The sequence below is a fragment of the Vombatus ursinus genome, unplaced genomic scaffold (genome assembly GCF_900497805.2).
Source record: "Vombatus ursinus unplaced genomic scaffold, bare-nosed wombat genome assembly UNPS02014798.1, whole genome shotgun sequence".
In the NCBI taxonomy this organism is placed as follows: domain Eukaryota; kingdom Metazoa; phylum Chordata; class Mammalia; order Diprotodontia; family Vombatidae; genus Vombatus; species Vombatus ursinus.
Genome location: NW_020954576.1, coordinates 58653737 through 58672883, shown reverse-complemented (window position 1 = coordinate 58672883; position 19147 = coordinate 58653737). Strand labels below are relative to the sequence as shown.

Here is a 19147-nt window from a genome sequence, read left to right as displayed (position 1 = left end):
TAGTATAAATGCTCTCAACTGCCAAGTTGAATGCTATCTGTAATCCTGATGCAAACTGTGCTGAAGAACATATAATAGGAGATAAAAATAACGAACTGAACCAAATAAACCTATTGGGGCCAGTCTAGCCTTCTTAATTGGTTATTACTTTGATGAGGGACAAGTTGCCTTACTGAAAACAATCTGTTCAGCTGCCAGCCCAGACCGATGACCAAATAGCGCCCCCATCTTGCTCTCTAAACAAAACCACACATCCTCCTTTCCTCAATGCCCAAAAAAGGTATCAACACTTTTTTTAAACTAAATGCTTTTTTAATAGAAAACAAAATACAAAATAACTCTTTTCAGAAAACAGAAATATTTAATCCTTTTCTCCACAAACAAATTAGAACTTGCTTTATCCTCAAAGCATGGTTTTATATATCTAAGACTTGTTTCACAAAGTGTTCATAAAACTGGTATTGCAATGCAGGAGGTGGGAGCAAGGAGATTCGGGAAGGAAAAAACATTTGCAAAAAAGCTACACCCCTGAACATATGATAATAAGGGAATCCAATTTTTCCAATTTCAATTTATGACTTACCATTGCAAATTACTTGTATCCCCATGCAACAAATGTTCTTTTATGGAGAGGTGCAACTAGGAAGAGAATCCTCCCTTCCCACCATCACTGCAGGAGCCCAAAACTTTCTCAATCAAACCCACCCACCCATAACACCTCATCCAGGGTGATTTAAGCACCACCCAGAAATTGCCCTTTTCTCCCAACACACTGTGCGACCAAATTCTCTAAGTCCCTGAACCTCAAAATTCCAAGTATCACAGCCAGTGCCAGGAGTCAAACCTGAAAGATAAAAGCAGAGATGGAACCCTCTGCCAGTGCTAGATTTCCTCTTCTCAATAATAATAATAATAATAATAATTATAACAATAATAAAAAAAAAATCCTGGTTCTTTGCAATTGCAGAAAATGAAAGACTTTCTGCCAGGATTACCCATCCTCCCCCCCCCAACCCCAACTCCCACCCTTGCATTCCTAAGCCAAAAGGATTTCCCTTCAACCAAAATGAATGATAACACTTAACACTTTTAGCACTGCTTATCTTCAAAGTGCTTTGCAAATATCATCCAATCAAAAATCCCTACACCCTGAGGTGAGGGAATATTATTATTATCCCAATTTTATGAATGGGAAAAGTGAGACAGAAATTAAGGTACTTGTTCAAGGTCACAACAAGATCTCTATGAAATTCCATCTGACCTCAGAAGCACCTTAACTCCTTGCCTCAAGCCTACACACCCATCTTTCTTCAGCCCCTCCTTCTCCAACCTCAGTGTTTTAGGACATTTTTTGGGCAGAACAACAATATGGTATTTGCAATACCAAATACCTGCCAATGGGAGAAAGGAAAAAGAAAAGGGGAGGAAGTGTCTTTCACAGTCAGTGATTTAATCTCAGTTTGTAGTAAGACTCTTGTCATTGCAAAGCCTTCCACCACTATCCCAATTCATTAAAAAGAAAAAAAAAATTAATGTTCCTGATTTTCTTGTGTAATTCCAGTCACTAGAAGAAGGTTACAGGCCATAAACTGAACACTCAGTACATTACTCATCTGCCCAGTATATACACCAACAAGTTCACTGGAAGAACCATCTGCAGGAGCATTGCAATAAGTGTTCCGAATATCCCAAACCCGAACAGAGTTATCCATGGATGCAGAGGCAATCAAGCTACTATCTGGGCTGAAAGTAAGGCTGGTGATATTGTCCGTGTGGCCTCTCAATTCTTTGTAGAGGGTACCAGATGCCAAGTCCCACAGCTTCAACCGCTGGTCCTCACCGGCAGATGCCAAGTACTTACCATTAGGAGAAAATGCAAGAGAAAGCACAGGGCCTCGGTGACCTGTGAAGAGCCTCACAGAATTTCCTTGCTGAGTACTCCACAGGCGAACAGTCTTATCAGTTGAACCTGTAGCTAAGTAGTTTGAATTGGGGTGGAATTTTACACAGTCCACATCTGCTAGATGTCCTGCATATATTCGCAATGGGTACGTCCGATCAAATGACCAGAGTCTTGCAGTGCGGTCATGGGAACCACTTGCGAAGTACAGGCTGCATGGACTAATATCCAGATCCCAGACAGGATAGGCATGTCCTTGGTACAATACAGTATTGGTAAAACTTCCAAGGTCCCAGTATCTAATAGACATATCTTCGGAGCAAGATAGCAACCCTGAGCTGTCTGATAGGAACCTCGTACTGTACACGGGCCCACAATGCCCTCTTAAGATCTTCATTTCTGTGCCCACGTTGTCATCATCATCTTCCTAGAAAAAGAGCAGATAAAGAGAAAAAGAAAATCACACAAAAGGAAAAATTGTTTAGTGGTGCAACAATATTAAAAAGCTTAGTGTTTTATGGAGGGAAAGAAATCTGCTTATGAAAAGGAAAGAAGGTATCCTGTAAATAGTGACTGCCTGTCTCTTGAGTACAGCCTGAGCTATACGAAATAGTTATTAGAACCTCAAAAACTGAAGAAATACATAACTGCTTTAGAGTATTAATAGAAAGTTTACTAAGTGCTCTAGATTAGGTAATGGACCAAATTGAGAGTCTCATTGCTAATTTTGGCATTACGTGGTGTTCTAAAAGAGAATTTATATTAAAACTTAATGTTCATATTCCTGTTGCCTGTCTTAATCTGCCAGTTTCTAATCGACAAGGAAGACCAGATACACTTTTGACACAAATTTAGCATTGCCAGACAAGATGGTTACCTGAATGGAAGCAGACTGCCCAGATCCCACAAACTTATTCCAGCAAAAAACTAAAAACTACACCAGACCAAATAATGATCAAGCAATCCAATGAGACACTACAGTGTTGTCTTTTCCAAAACATGACTCCACCAAAAACCAGATCAAGTAATGATCAAGCAATCTATTAAGACACTACCATAAGTGACTTCTTCCTCTCCAGAACTGCATAAAAAGTAGTCCAGAAGACCATGGCCAATAAGAAAGGGGGCTATCACCAAAGCCAGCAACAGCTCAGGCCAACAAGTTGGCAGTTGCCTAATGAGTTCTGAAATGGGCTAGAGATACTTGCAGCCTGCAAGGTTCTCTATCTGGAGCAGAGGGCTCCTCTGAGAAATCCTTAGGTTGGGGCTTTAGAAATAGCCAGAAGTGGTTGTGACAAGTATGTTATGGCAACCCCTAGACCAAGAAACCCCCGGTACAGAGACCCTCAGGCTTCTAGCACTCTGTCCTAAGGAAAAATCAAGGGTCCTGAAGATTCAGGGTTCTAAATCTGAAAGATTCAGTGGGGCCTAAACGTGGGAGGTGGAGGACTGCACAGCAACCCATGTGATCCAGAGTGAGACCACACATGGCAGACCACTCCATCCAAAACTGCAGCAGGAGGGCTGAGCATAAAATTGCATAAAATCCTAGTTCAGGAACTAAGTTTGAAGAGATGAGTAAACAAAAAATAGGGTATCAATCTGCTTAGGAGAAAGTAATGCTACAGCAACTTCAAGCAGAGACTCAAAGGAGAAAAACGCCAGATATTCCACAAGGACTACATGAATAGCTAGAAGAAACGAAGCAGGAAGGAAAAATAAATAAATAAAAGCTCTGGAAGAAAGAATTAGATGGGGAATAAATAGCTTCAAAAAGAAAGAGGCAAAACTTACCCAAGAAATGGACTTCCTGAAAACTAGAATAGACCAAATAGAAATCAATGATTCCACAAAAAAGCAGAAATAATACAACAAAAATCAACAGATTTTTTAAAATAGAAGAAAATGTAAGCTATTTAATATAAAAAACAACTGACCTGGAAAATAGGCCAGGGAGAGATAATCTAAAAATCAATGGACTCCCTGAAAACCATGATTAAAAAAAAAATAGCCTGGACACTATATTTCAAGAATTCATAATTAAAACTGCCCAGATTTATTAGACCCAAAAGGGGAAGTAAAGAAAGAATACACCAGTCACCTCACGAAAGATCCCTTCACTCCCAAAGGAAAAGTTCCAGGAATGTCATAGCCAAAATCCAGAGCTTTCATGCCTAAGAAAAATATGGCAAGGATCCAGAAAGAAGTCTGAACCACAGTCAGGATCACATAAGACCTGGCAGCGTCTACTCTAAAAGATATTTAAATTGTATCTTGGAATATAATATTGCAAAAGAGATAGGCTTAGCTTACAAACAAGAAAAACTTACCCAGAAAAGCTAACTATGATCTTATAGGGGGAAAACAAAAGACTTTCAGGCATTTCTGATGAAAAGACTATAATACTGTCGTGTTACCATTCTAGTAGAAGACACAAGTGTCCCTTCAGAACCTTAATGTGTTCAAAATGTTTAAGAAATTAAAGAAAAACAGAGGATGATGGGGAGGGGGGGTAGACTGGTTCTATTCTGGGGGAAAGGGAAAGAGAGGGTAAAAGGAATATACTAATGAGGAAAAGAAGAACTTGTTATTTCTTATAACTGGGCTATGGGAAAAGAAAAGTATACAAACATGGAGAAAAGGGTATGTGTGTGTGGGGGGGGAAAGGTGTCAGATGAACCTCATTCATCTCTCTCTTTTTTTAAAAGGCAATTGGGGTTAAGTGAATTGCCCAGGGTCACAAGTTTCAAGTGTAAGTGTCAAGTAAGTGTCAAGTGTTTGGTCTAAGGCTGGATTTGAACTCAGGTCCTCCTGACTTCAGGGTGGATATTTCCACTGTGCCACCTAGCTGACCCGAACCTCATCCATCTTAATTAGATAAAGAAGAATGAAGATTAAACTTACGTACACACAAAGGGTATGTTGTAGGAATGTATCAAATTTAACACGGAAACAAACAAGGGGAGGATAACACTAGGGAGGGAATAGTAAGTAAAACAAACTGCTTGATCCAGAAGGGAGTATTAAAAGGAAAAAAGAAAAATAAAATAGAATCTAAGGGTGGGGAGGTGCCCATCAATTGGGAAATAGATGAATAAACTGTGGTATATGAATGTAATGGGATAATACTGCTCTGTAAAAAATTACAAATAAGACAATTTCAGAGAATAAGGACAACTCTAAAGAAAAACAACTCTGAAAAACTTAACTGATCAATGTAGTGATCATTGTGAAGAAGGGGCCCACCTTCCTCACTAGCAGCAGCAACAACAGCTGACCAACTGCTACCAACAAGCAGATAAGCAAAAGAGCCCCAAAAGTGGCAGCACTCCCCCAAGACTCCCAGTCCTGCTTCCAGCCCAACTCTTACAGCCATCATTTGGGAAGCAACTCCTGTGCAGAAGAGGGCAGCCAAGGCAGGCAAGCCAGCCTTGCTGAAGCAGTGGGGCACCTTAAAGGAGAGACAGGAGGCAGGAGGCAGCACATGCCAGGCAAATCAAACCACAAGCACCATCTTGATTACCATCTCCTCTCAGACCCTCCTGAACCCAGGAGCTTTGGGAATAATAATGCTCCTAGCACAGTGTCTGGCCATCATTCAAGGAAGGAAGCCCCCCTGAGATGCAGCCTGGCAACTGCTTCTCCAGGTGCTACAGCCAAAGCTACTGAAGTCCCAGAAGAGAAAGTTCTTGCCACTAAAGTCCTGGTTCAACATAAAAAAACTGATGATTTTACCAGAGAAATTTATATCACATAAAAAGTATCATCTGTTTTGCTGATGTACTATAAGGACAATGGGACTTTTCCAACTATCTTGTAGCTAAAACTTTCCATATGTGTTGTCTCCCGGGTTAGAGTGTGAGCTCCTTGAGAGCAGGGCCTATTTCATTTTTCTATCTGTCTGTCTTACTATTCCATTTCCCCAACATTTAACACAGTGCTTTCCTGACTGTAGGCCCAGAGCGTTTTCATTAGGCCACTGGCTGTCCCTTCATTTATTCAGTAACTAACCTCATCTCTAGAGGATCTACGAGGGAGTATATTACCTATACATCTTGACAGAGAGGTGAAGTTCTCAAGGTTTAGAAAGAGACATTGATTTTCGGACATGGTCACTGTATGGATTAACTTTGCTTATGTTTCCTTGTTACAAGGTTTTATTTTTTAAAGTTGTCTCAGTATTTAGTTTGGAGGCAATCGAGGGGGAAAGGGGAGGTTGGCAATAGTGATGTTTGAAAAAAAGAGGACCATTGAAACATTTTCAAAAATACACAGAAGAAATTTCAAGAGGAAGCTCAAACAAGCAGGACAGTTTTGAAAGTAACATGTGGAATTTATTACATGCTTTTTAAAAAAAAAGTGATAAGGACTGGAGGATCATTGTTTCATAAAGAATATTCTTTTTGCATTCTGCTGTGCATATGGAAATGGTTTTTTTTGGGGGGGGGAGGTTTAAGTCCATTATATTAAAAAAAACCTTAAGACAAAAAATTTAGCATTTCCTATTTGGGTTCAATGCTAAAGACAGAAGTATTTGAAGTAGCATTATTCTAAGGTTAATATGGAAATATCCTTGATGTTTTAGACAAAAAATATAAATGCAAGGATGGTACGATTTTGCTACTAACTTGACAGATAGAGTTTTCGGTACAATGTCATAGGCTGCCATAAACTGAAGAGGAACAAGAAAAGATGAAGGTAAAGTCCCAAATAAGAACATGATTTATCATTATTCAAGTGTCAAAGATTCCCTGAAAAACAACAGGATAATAATTAAACTCAGGGCTACTTTAAATAAAGTCTTAGTAACGTGTGATTTTTGGCCACAATTTTCTACAGTCAAAAATACAAATAACATTTTTTACTGTGTAGAGTAGAGGTGTCAAACACACTGGAGACCTGAACCAGACTGAAACATAATTGGAAAATAATTAACAAAATTAATAAAAATACAAAAGAATATGTTAATGTATGGATTTTCTAAGTCAATATGCAGCAGGTAAGGCTCCTTATGTATAGTTAATGACTCTCAATTCTGAGTATGGCACCCCTGCTCTAGAGAGTCCTCTTCATACAAAAAATCCTCATTTTCCCCTCACTTATTCAGGGACCACCTCAGAACAGCATTCAAGACCACAGCAAAGTCTCTTGTGGCACTAACTGGCTACAGTGGATTTAAGGTAAATAAAGAAGAAAGTGGAAAAGAGATGAAATGTGGATAGGCAAGAACCCATTATGTCTTTGTTTCTGTTTAGGTACATATTCAATGCAAACTTTAGTTACTATATCTGCCCTTAATAAGTGTGATGCATTGAAGGTTAAGAGTTACCAGGAAAAGAATTGACATTCATTATTGATTTTTTTCAAAATATACTCTAGATATTCGGTATTAAAAATGTGTCTTCTCTCGATTCAGTGTTCTATTGAGTGCTACTATTAATATCAGTAATTTTCCTTCCCAAAGGAGACTATAATAACAGTTGTGAATTTCATGAATGACTCATTTCTTCATGAACTTGAGAGTTTATGCAAGAACTGTTTTTAAAAAGACCCAATTCCAATCCTACAAAGATTTGTTTAAAGTTAATTGTGAACTAGGTTACATTAAATCTGATCTTTATAGTTTAATTGCTCTTTGGTATCAACATGAGTACCTGATCTCCTTTGTGGGGACCTAAAAAACAGTGAGGGGTAGATAAAGATTTTGTTAAGAGTAGGTAAACTTAGCAGTGAAATGTTAGATTAAAATGAATAACACCTCATTCCTATGAATAAAGTTGAATTGATTTTAGCAGTCAAAGAAATGGAAAGATGAGAACTTTCCCACTAGCTTTCAGGTACCACTACAAGCTATCCGTTGGGCCACAGCTTAAACTAACTTAGTTCTATTTGACTACTGCAAGTCCATCCAATCCTATAGGAAACATCAGGCTGCAGGGTTGAAGTATTAATACACCATAGTCTAAAAAGCCGTGGTCTTTTAAGACTGAGTGAAGGCCTCCTGTACCAGTCTACACTATTGTGCCAAAGCTCCTGCTGATGTAGGAGGGGATCCATAGAAACCTTATATCACGGATTCCCGAGAAACCTAAGTAGTATACTCCTGGGCGAGACCAGCAATGAGAAGTTCATCTCCTTCCTCATCCTCAAATCAATTTGATCTCCTAGGCTCCTCCAGTCCAAACTCATACCCTAAAGTGTCCCTGTGGAGGAATGGCCTGAAAGTAGTATTCTCTTTGCTTGGGAACTTTGGCCATTGGATGCTATACATCTGCCACTGGTTAATGACCATAAACTGTATTATTGGGCATAACAATCACCATAATTTTGAGTCTGATTCCCCCGCCCCCATTTCCAAGCTAGAGCTTCCAGGTTCTCTTAGCACTTATACTCCAATACTACATACACTAGATGTAGTGGTATGGTCATTCATCCTAGGGGAAGAAAAAAAAATTACAGCCAAAAGCAGAGTGACTCAAGACTAGTGGATATTTTAAGTTTACTGATTACAGAAGATTTTAAAATATGGAAATGTTGTATTTATTTATAAATTAAAGGAATTAAACCATCTCCCTTTTATGACCTGGCATTTCCTGGGGAAACTAGCTGAATCTACAAGAGCCCTAGTTTTAAGAGCTGCTAGGAAGTAAAATGTAGGTCCCTTTGTGACAAGATTTTTCTGGGAGCTGATGCCTACTGTTTTCTGTAGGAGAATTTCCATTTCAATAAACCATGATCTATTTCAAGCTCACACCTCAAATGATAGAGGATTGTATTAACCTTAGATGTTACCCACATGCCAACTGTTAATAATTATTGGTCTTTAATTGTGCTAATTTAGTAAGAATGGATGTTAACAATAACTTTCTTATCATATGTGTTTAATGAAAAAATTTTTCTCTACCCCTCACTTTCAACACTAATAACAATAGCTAAAAATAGTATTTAAATAGTACCTTAGGGTTTGCAAAGCACTTTACATGTGTTATCTTATTTGATTTAACCAGATATTTCTAGCAAATATGAATATTACCTAAAACAAGATTTTTACTTTTAATAGCAACTTCTGAGACTATGAATAAAACTAAAGAGAGTAGAGAGTTTTGTTGATATCAATAATTATACGGCTATCCCAAAACTCAACTCAAATAATGCAGCTCTATGTCTACAAAATTTGGCTAGGTTGTTAGAGCTGATTATAATTAGCTAAATATTCCCCAAAATGTATTGAGAGAAGCAAAAGTAAAAATAAATGTTACTCAGACCTCTTCATCCAGAACATCACAAGCCAAGCGGATGCGGGACACATCCACCTGATGGGGCTCTGATTTTAACTTCTTGGACCTCAAGCTCCAAAGTTTTACACAGGAATTATCAAACCCAGCAGCTAGCAGCTTGTTATCTGGGGAGATTTCTGCAGTATTCAGCAATTGCTCAGTGTTATAGAAGGCATAGAAACAAATTGTGGTAAGTGAAGGGGGTCCATCCTTGACTCGCTTAATGCTCTCTTGCAGGACATCCAGAGCAGCCTCATTCTGCAAAATAGATGTGGGCATATCTGCTGGCTCCAGGCCATTGCTCTCACTTCGTGAGGAGCTGCCACTGGCATATAGCTGGTAGTCTGTTCTCTTGGCAGGCTGCACATCAAGATGAATGTGTAAGGTGAGAACTTTGCACAGGGCACTGTTGTTGTCACTTTGGAGGTAGCGGATAAGGTAATTGTAGCTGTCCTCTTGGAGGCGGACCACATACTTGTTATCCAGGAATGCCCGGAGCTTGAAGTTGGACAGGATGTCTTGAATGGTCAGAGTAGTCTGTAGCTGCTCTATGACATCCTTCTGGCTGGCGTTCTGCAAAAACATTCCATGGAAGCGACTATAAAAACTGTCCACTGTGCTCTTCAGGCCATTCTGGACCATGTTAAGATGGAGGTAGACAAAGAGAGGATATAGGAGAGGCATCACTTCATGGCTGTGCTGGGAATCAGAATCTACAATGAAAACAAAAGCAAATCTTTTCATAAAAGCAATATCATCATCATTGTAAAAAACCAAACCAAAAACAACAACTTGGCAGGCTACAATACAACTTTTTGTACATGCTAATATATGCATTTTGTTAAGTCATTTTTCAGTCGTGTCTGACTCTCCATGACCCAATTTGGGCTTTTCTTGGCAAAGATACTGGAGTGGTTTGCCATTTCCTTCTCCAGCTCAGGAAACTGAGGCAAACAGGGTTAAGTGACTTGTCCAGGGTCACACAGCTAGGATGTGTCTGAGGCCAGGTTTAAACTCAGAAAGATGAGTCTTCCTAACTCTGGGCCTGACACTCTATCCATTGCGCCACCCAATTGCCCTAATATATGTTTATTTGAATCCATTTAAGAATGACAGAATCTTCCAGCTTGAAGGAATTTTCAACCCTTCAAGTCTAAATTTCCAGCTTTACAGAAGATAAAAACTAAGGCCTAGAAAAGTCATCTACATCTATAATATCTTTATCCCTCTATATCTACCAGTACAGATATAGATCTCTCTAGTTTAAGGATGATTGAGGAGAGAGCATTAACAATTCGAAGGACAAGAAAAGGCTTGATGGGAACAGCATGCAAGTCCAGTCTAATATAGTATAAGGATTCTGAAAGGTAAAGATGAGAAGGGACGGTTTTCCAGGCAAGGCATTCATCTAATGCACAAAGATGGAAGATGGAATATTGAATTTGGGCAGCAGCTACTAGTCTAGTTTGGCTAAAATGTACAGCTTATGAAAGGGAGTACTATGAAATAATGCTAAAAAGGCAAATGGGAAGCATACTACAGGGGACTTTAAATACCAGGCTAAAGAGTTTGCATTTTATCCTGGAGACAATGGGGTGAGACAGTTAGACTTAGGAAGATTATTTTAGAAGCTAGATAGAGAATGAAATGGAGAGAGGTGAGATTGGAAATAGGAAGGTCAACCATAAAGCTATTAAAATAGTTCAAGTTGTAAGTAATGAGGAGCTGAATGAGTATAGTGGCTGTGAGAGTAAAGAGATGGATGCAAATGATGCTGTGGAGGTAGAAGAGATGAGCCATGGTGACAAATGACTCTTCCCTCTTTCCCTGACCACCCATAGCCAATGATTAAGGATGAAAATGAACTTAGGTGACTGGGAGAATGGTGGTACCTTTAAGAAAAATAAGGAAGTTTTTAAGGAAGAGTAGGTTTAGAGAGGAAGATATGTTTTAGATATGTTGAGTTCTAGATGCCTACAGGACATAAAAGGGGAGAAAACCCACAGAGAGGTGATGATAAAGGACTGGAATTTAGGAGAGATTACAGATGAATATACAGATTTGGAAGTTATCTGAATAGAGATAATACTAAGTCTGTGGGAGTTTGCTAGTATACTAGTAAACCTGGATCAGGTCTCTAAGATAGCACATGCAGAGAAGAGGAGAAGACTCAGGATAATGCCAGCAAACTCCTATGCTAAGGTTTAGGAGATGGATTATGATCCAGCAAAGGACACAGAATTAACAGACAGTTTGAAGAACTAGGGGAGTGCAGCATCACAGAAGCCAGGACAGGGGAGAATACCTAGGAATGAGATGTGGCCAACAGTATCAAAAGCTGCAGAGAAGTCAAGGAGAACACTGACTGAAAAAAGGCCATAAAACTTAGGACTTAAGAGGCTGCTTATAACCTTGAAGAGGGCAATTTCAGTTTGATTCACAGAATCAGAAGCCAAATTTCAGGGACTGAGAAATAAGTGGGTGGTTAGGCAGCAGAGGTAGTAGCCAATTTTTTTTTCTAGGAATGTGAAAGTGAGAAGACATGTAGAGGAATAGCAAATTCATTTAAACTTTTGATTTGGCTACTATTAGCTATTTGGTGACTTTAAAGTAGAGTACAATGTTCAGGAAAAAGCAGGTGTCAGCTGAAAAAATCCTCAACAAAAAATAAAGCTATGAAAGTCTAGTATATAATAGCACTTAATCACATCTAAGTTTCAGTAATAATGGGAAACAAACCATGCTGACCTACCAAGAGCCTCCCCATGGTCATGAGTACATTAGCTCCCCCCACCACCAAAAAAGTATACATTATTACAATTAAATTCATATTTAAAATATTAAAGATGTAGTTGAACATGATGAAAGGTACTTAAAAAGTTCTAGTTTGTCTGTGATAGGATTACTTTTAAAAAGTCCTTATTTCTTAAGACCTACACATTTAAATAACTGACATCCTTCTCCTTAGATCCTGTTCCTTACCATCCCTGGCCACCTCCTTCTGTTTTTCAGTTTCTGCATGAACACTGCAACCTCGGTATAGCTGAGGGCAGAGTGGTGGGAGATCATCTAATCTGGGTTGGGAAGAAGCATTCTTTTGTCCCTTATCCTTTACACCTACCCCCATATTAGGGAAGACTACAACTACATCTATATTATGTGGGAGAGATAAATATTTCTCTCTTTTAAGGAAAGAGGCAGCACAATCATCTTTATAAACCAAAGCAAGCAGCTAGGCAAATTCTTAAATAAAAACCAATTTCATCCTTTTCTGTTCTCAGCTGAGGTAGAAAGCAGTTTATCATCATTCCTAAGCACCTACCATTTATATAGTTAAATATTTTAATAGTATATTTTTCTTCCCACAAAATATAAAAAGCGCTGTTTTTCAAAACTTTCTGTGGCAAACAAAATTCTTTGCAAAACTTCTCTAATATTACTATGTCCCCTGAGTCTTTGGGGTATGGGTGCACAGGACTAGGATTTAGGGGCAGCTGGGTTCAAGAAACGGTTTGGGTGTGACCTTGGGCCAAGTCCCTTGACCTTTCTGAGGCTCAGTTCCTTCATCAGTAAGACAAAGGGGTTAGATGGTCATTATTAAAGTACCTTCCAATGCTAACATTATGATACTGTTTGAATAAGGATGGTATTCTGTAAATGATCTGGACAACAGTAAGCATAATGAAGAATTAGCTCATAACTTGGACCTGTCACACTTCTACTAATGAATCCCAGTATCCTGCTTTTCAGTAACATGCCACATTTACAGTATGTAACTCACTCTGAATCTCTTGATATTTTTTCTTATGACATTCACTTTCTATGTTGGTTTTTTTTTTTAAATCATTTATTCCTATCCAAAGGATCACTGATTTAAAACTGGAAGGGACCTTAAATGGCTGGTCTAGACCATTTTACAGATGAGAAAACTGACTCCTAGAGAGTTGAGTGACTTGCCCCAGGTCATACAGGTGGCAGAACTGGGATCTGAATGCAGATCCCTTGGCTCCAAATCCAGCATCTTTCCATTGTACTACACTGTCTTTAAGTTACCAACTACCTTTTCTATTATGAGGTCACATATGAATTAAAAATTAAAATTATGGTAACGTGGTTATATAACTTGTGGTCCCTCACATTCACTTGCAATTTAAATATACCCACACACATTTTAGTCAGATATTATTCAAATAAGAAACTAATTAACACCATGAGGCCAAAACATGAAATATTCCCATCTTGTCTCCCAAGTATCTTAGGGAATATGTAATCTCCAACCAACTATAATATAACCTCTTCGCTGATAGGAACCTCGCTTTACACTTCTTTGACTACTTTGATAAGTAGGATCCCAAGATTTCCCATATAATTTCTTTTCAATTAAATTTAAGTTGAGAATCATAGAGTTTGGCAGGATCTTCGTCTAATCACCATCACCTTGCCCTCTATCCTCATTTTATACCTGGGAAAACAAAGGGTTTAGGGAAGTCAGACGACTAATACAAGGCCACAAAGCTAGAGAGTGGTAAAGCCAGGACTAAAGTACAGGCTGCTAGACTTCCCAGTCCTTTGTTCTTTATTTTCCCATGTCTTTTTGTCAAATCGGTGGATTTATTTTGAAGTATCAAAAACATGGTTCAAATTTGCATAAAAAGAAGTGATTCCAGACAAGTACTCACCAGTGAGAAAATTCCGTAATCTTCCAAACTGTACTTCATATTGCTGAGGCTCAGCCTGGCAGGGGGCTGCAGACACTATGTTGGCACAACCAGACTCTGACTGGACTAGGGAAGAAGACAAACATCCATCAAAAATAATCAAAGAATTACAATTACTAACCATCTAAGCACTGGGCAGTGTTAAAATTAACCACAAGACCAAACTGGAAACATCAAAAAGGTCAACATATTATACGTTTATAATACGTTTTTCTAATACCTGCAGGAACCTGTGAAACCACGTACCATTTCACGATCTTTCTATTACAGATTTGTTCCTAAGAGTTTCTCTATTACTCTACAATAAAACAAAACAATCAAGGTAAATAAAATAAAATAATGTTTTAAAAAGATAATGACTCTCTTCCAAGAATAGTAACATGTCTAGTTTATTAATTCATCTGCTATTAGCATTTCAAATATTTGAAGATATTTACAGTTATGTGCCTGATGTTCCACCTGCCTTGAGAACGTTTTCAGTCGTGCTGTATTTTAAGACAATACTTTAAACAAAAACAAAACTATGTCAATAAGAGCAATGTTTTCCTACTCTACTTGTTCATCTGAAGTGAATCTATCCCTTTCTAAAAGGTACAATAAAACTATAGATTGTCACCTGAATACCAATATATTATTAACTTTAGTTTAAATATTTCCAAATTTCAAAGGGCAAAAGGAGTTACTTAGCTAAAACCAAATTTCCTTTGGAATATGATTATTCTTCTAAATATGAAAATGTCTAACATGAGGATACACATAAGGAATTAAGTCCCAGAATCTAAGTTTTGGTGCTGATATAATTTAGTAAACAAGCATCTGAGTCTGTAGGAAGTACTAAAAAGTAGGAATCTACTTCTAAGTCACTGGTGAATTTACATCAGTAGGCATCCCTTGCTTTACACGTGTATAAAATGATTATTCTGTCTTCTACACAGACAGCTGATTCTGGGAAAACTGTCATATCATTAACAAGTCTTCTCCTGTCTGTTAAATTATTTTTTCTCAAAAAAGTGTTCATGATATAAAGGTGTAAGATTTTGTCTTGTCTGCAAGTCTTTCTCTCACTTATTCCTCCTAAACCATGCACCTCTCATCATCCTTACCCTTTTCCACCTTTGCACAGAAGTCACCAGAATATGAGAATGTATGTGGATTTAATCTGAGAGAAGGGGAGGAAGAAAGGTTGTATTCCTTTTAGAACTGTTCTACCTTTTCATCCTCAGCAACCACTGTTGGTACATAAACTGCAATTATTTTAATAATGGTCTTTTTGCAAATACTTATCAGTACTACAACAATAAGATGACTAAATAGCTCATGAAATATTGTTTCTTTTCCTTTTAAAGTATGATAAAATTCCATCAACTCCTTTCTTTGGCCTCTTTGAGCAGTATCTTGGAGATATTTCTTCCATTTAGCTGCAGTGTTTCTTTCTTCTAGTTTCATTTATAGAAATAATGTCAAGACTGACATAATTCAGCTCCTTCAATAATATGTCCATTTGATCATGGTTCAAGAATCTCACATTTAGCATACTAGTCAAAGTAGATTTTTTAGGCAGCTAGATGGCTCAGTGGATAGAGAGTTGGGAAGACCTAAGTTCAAATCCTGCCTCTGACATCACTATCTGTGTAACCCTGGGCAAGTCACTTAACTTCTATTTGCCTTAATCCACTGGAGAAAGAAATTGCAAACCACTCTAGTGTCTTTGCTAAGAAAACCCAAAAAAGGGTCACGAAGAGCTGGACATGGTTGAATGATTGAGCAACAATGAAGTAAATTTATACATGGTCTCTAAAATTTGCACGATTCTCAGCAACCTTTGCCAGATTTTTTTTCCTTCTGCAAAAGCAAAAGAGGCAGTACAAGAATAAAGGCCATTTTGTATTCTTTTTTCATGGGTTGTTATGGTATATTACCAAGTGGCCTGCCTTCTGGTGAAGAGTCTCTTCACACTTAGCTGGTCCTCAGAAAGCTCAGACTGTTGAGCCAAATCTGATGCCTTTACAGAAGAGGCTAGAACCTGGTAAAGCTTATGTTTCACTGACATATACTTTAAGAATCCAGGGTCACCTCCAAGCCACAATGAAATACCAGAGGAGTACTTTGTGAGACTAATGACAGACATGGTATACAATTGAAATAACTCAGTCCTGAACTATTTAAACAAATAGGCTGACAACAAAAAATGAGAAGTAGATAACTGAATGAAATTCACACTAATCATAATAACTATACAAAAGTATAACCAATGTAAAGTTATTGTCAAAACAAGAAGACCAAATAAGCTCAGAAAGTGCCTTAACTAGCAAATATTTAGCTTATTTGCTAAGTGGCAGGAAATGGTGGTCAAAAACACTTTGGAACAGATGACAAGACTATTAAGTCAACAAGCATTTAATAAGCTCCTATTATGTGCTGAAGAGACCGATGGACAATTAAGCCAACAAGTATTAAGTGCCTACTATGTTTGAGGCACTGTGTTAAGTACTGAGGAGCTCTTAAGGAGCTCAGTCTAATAGGTTATTTCATAAGATGGAGAGAAGTAGTGTAAGATATGATCAATTTAAAGAAAGCTAGGCAAGAGATCCAATTAAGCAAAGTTATCCCAACAGCATTTAAGTGCAGAAATGGAACAATGACCAACAGAAGGAAAATGGAAAAGATCCATGAAAATTACTTTAACAAACTGTTTTCATCACTAAGGGCAGGGGAACAATCTAATTTGTACTGAAACATCACAGTTCCCCACGTGCTTTTAGGAGTAGTAGAAATGGCATTAAAGAGGACAAAGATGGGAAAAGTAGCCAGACTGGACCATTAGACTATTTATTACCTGTGAGATTAGCTGCCATCTCTTCAGGAGTCTGAGACAGCCGCAATCCTTGTTTTAAGGGGCCTTCTGAATCTACATATTGGCGTCGTTTGAGGTAGCAGGACACTGCCATCTGAATCTGTTCTGTGCGTACTCGTTTCATGACCTCCAAAAGGAGAAGAAAGGTAATAAACCATATACAGCACAAATCTCCATTTTAACTTTTTTTGTTGTTTTTTAATATCAATTATGAAGACCATGGATAGCACAGCAAGATAACCATCAAATTCCATTTAGGCAAAAATGTCAGTCTTGCTCATCAAAGTTTTCATTAGAACTGTTTACAAGGAATAAATATGAGTGGTTTGAATTTTAAGTCCTTTTATTTCTCCTGATTGGAACAGATTCTAATTAGCACTCAAATCACATACACACAAAATCCCTCCAAAAACCTAAAAGTAGACAGGAGGTTATGGGGGGAAAAAAATCTAGAAAAAATAAAAACTGGTTCCTTAGACTCTAAGTAAGAGAAAAAGTAATTTGGCAGACTATCAAATGTATTTCAAATCAAAAGGAAAAGACTGCCAACATTATATTACTCTGAAAACACTGCTTGAATATCCTTTTTCTTCTCTTATTATTAAGTACTATTTATGTAAAAACATTAACATAGTAGCAAAGTACTGGTATGTATTGGATTTAGGCTTAGAAAAAGCAGTCTCTTTAAAAAAAAAAAAGGTAGAGTTAATTTTCCATCTTCAAAAAAGTAAAAATGTTTTTCACATCTAATTATTGGACAATGATAAGAATATCTAGCACACATCATCTAGTTAGAAGTGAAGAAAGGGCCCAGAGCAGGATTATAGTTAATGATAGTTGAATTTAGAATACATGTCATTTTCCTAAGTGTACATGCTAATCACTATTTAAAAAAAAACAAACGAGAAGGGACGCAATCTTTTTGTGAGGAGCTACTCTTCAAATCCCCTAAGTTTTGCAGAGGGGGAAGGTAGAGGCTAAGAGTCAAGACTCTGAGTAGAACAGAAAAGAGCTGCCATACTCCCTCCTCTCCTTCTCATTCTGGAAATCCTGGCAAGGGAGGGCTAGAGGAAAAGGAAGTAGTCCTCAGTAGCAGTGATAAATAACAACGGACTTCTTCCAGATGAACCAGAAGATCTTTCTGCTATTGTTTGAAAATCCTTGCTCTTAGAATTAATTTGTGGAGAATTATGATGACTGATTCACAAAATCATGTATCTAGAGCTAGAAGGCGCTTCAGCCCAACCCCTGAGTGACTTGTCCAATGCCACATAGTAGTAAGCCCCAGAGCTGGGATTTAAAGCTTGGTCCCTTTGACTCCAGGGACAGTGCTTTTTCCATTGCAGGAACTAAGCCTTGCTACATTTTTGAAAAGAAGTACAGCCCTGCAACTTCCTAGTTAGGCATAATTCCAAATCTCCCCGTCTGCTACCAACACTTCTCAAGTTCTTCTGAAAGGTACACATCTTAAGCCCTTCTCGTAACCAATACTTTCAAGCATGTATAATAATCCCTCTCACGCACTACCTCAGCTTTGCTTACAAACTTTTCCAGTTTCTCTTGCTAATTAAGGTCCAACCTCATGCTGGATTTAGAATGACAAACATTAGTGTACTCAAGGAGTAGTGGATGGGGGTGTGGTGGTGGTGGTGGTGCTAGACACAGATATGATGAGGATCTTAGTAGGGAGGGACCTCAGAAGTCATTTTGTCTAACTCCTATATGGAACAGGATTTCTATCTGCAGCACTCCTCACCATCCCTATGCCCAATGTTTAGTATCTACTTGAAAACCTCCAATGATGGGAAACTAAGATTTACAGCTTTAAATGTAGTTTTTTTTTTCCTTTAAACCACATAAGGAGCTAAAATATGTCAAGCTAAAATCTACTACTCTACAACTTCTACCCATTGTTCAAAGTTCTGCCCTTTGGAGTCAAGCAAACAGATCTAATACTTCTCCTAACTAACAGACCTGCGAATATATGAAGATAGCTATCGTGATACACTAAATCTTCTTTTCTCCAGACTGACTATAGTTCCTTTCAGTGGTTTCATGGCATGGCTTCAAGTCTCGTCACCCATCTAGTCACCTTAGAGACAGTTGGTAGCACAGTTGATAGAGTACTGGGCGCAGAGTCAGGAAGACCTGCTTACAGCCTCAGACACATACTAGCTGTATGACTCTGGTCAAGTCACTTAATCTCTAACTGCCTCAATTTTCTCAATTGTAAAATGGAGATCATAAAAACACCTACCTTTCAGGGTTGTTGTGAGTATTAAATGAGATATTTGTAAAGTGCACAGTGCCTGGAATATAGCAAACATTTAATAAATACTTCTTCACTCCCTCATTTTCTTCTGAAACTGGTCCAGCTAAACAACATTCTTTCTAAAGT

The 19147-nt window shown here is 38.1% G+C and overlaps 1 protein-coding gene across 2 annotated transcripts in view; it reads right to left on the bottom strand.

Moving 5' to 3' along the window:
* Window positions 1-339: 339 nt before the first annotated feature.
* The window catches only part of LOC114049488 (TAF5-like RNA polymerase II p300/CBP-associated factor-associated factor 65 kDa subunit 5L), a 31967-nt gene continuing 13159 nt past the window's right edge, over window positions 340-19147 (bottom strand). The window contains exons 2-5 of one of the 2 annotated variants that reach the window (XM_027870726.1): window positions 16732-16876; window positions 13857-13961; window positions 9166-9890; window positions 340-2327 (exon numbers count right to left, since the gene is read on the bottom strand). In XM_027870726.1, the coding sequence (XP_027726527.1) occupies window positions 1530-2327; window positions 9166-9890; window positions 13857-13961; window positions 16732-16873 (1770 nt within the window). In that variant the 5' untranslated portion in view covers window positions 16874-16876 and the 3' untranslated portion in view covers window positions 340-1529. Of the gene's footprint in view, window positions 2328-9165; window positions 9891-13856; window positions 13962-16731; window positions 16877-19147 lie in introns of those variants that run through there. The other variant, XM_027870727.1, reaches the window with a different exon arrangement.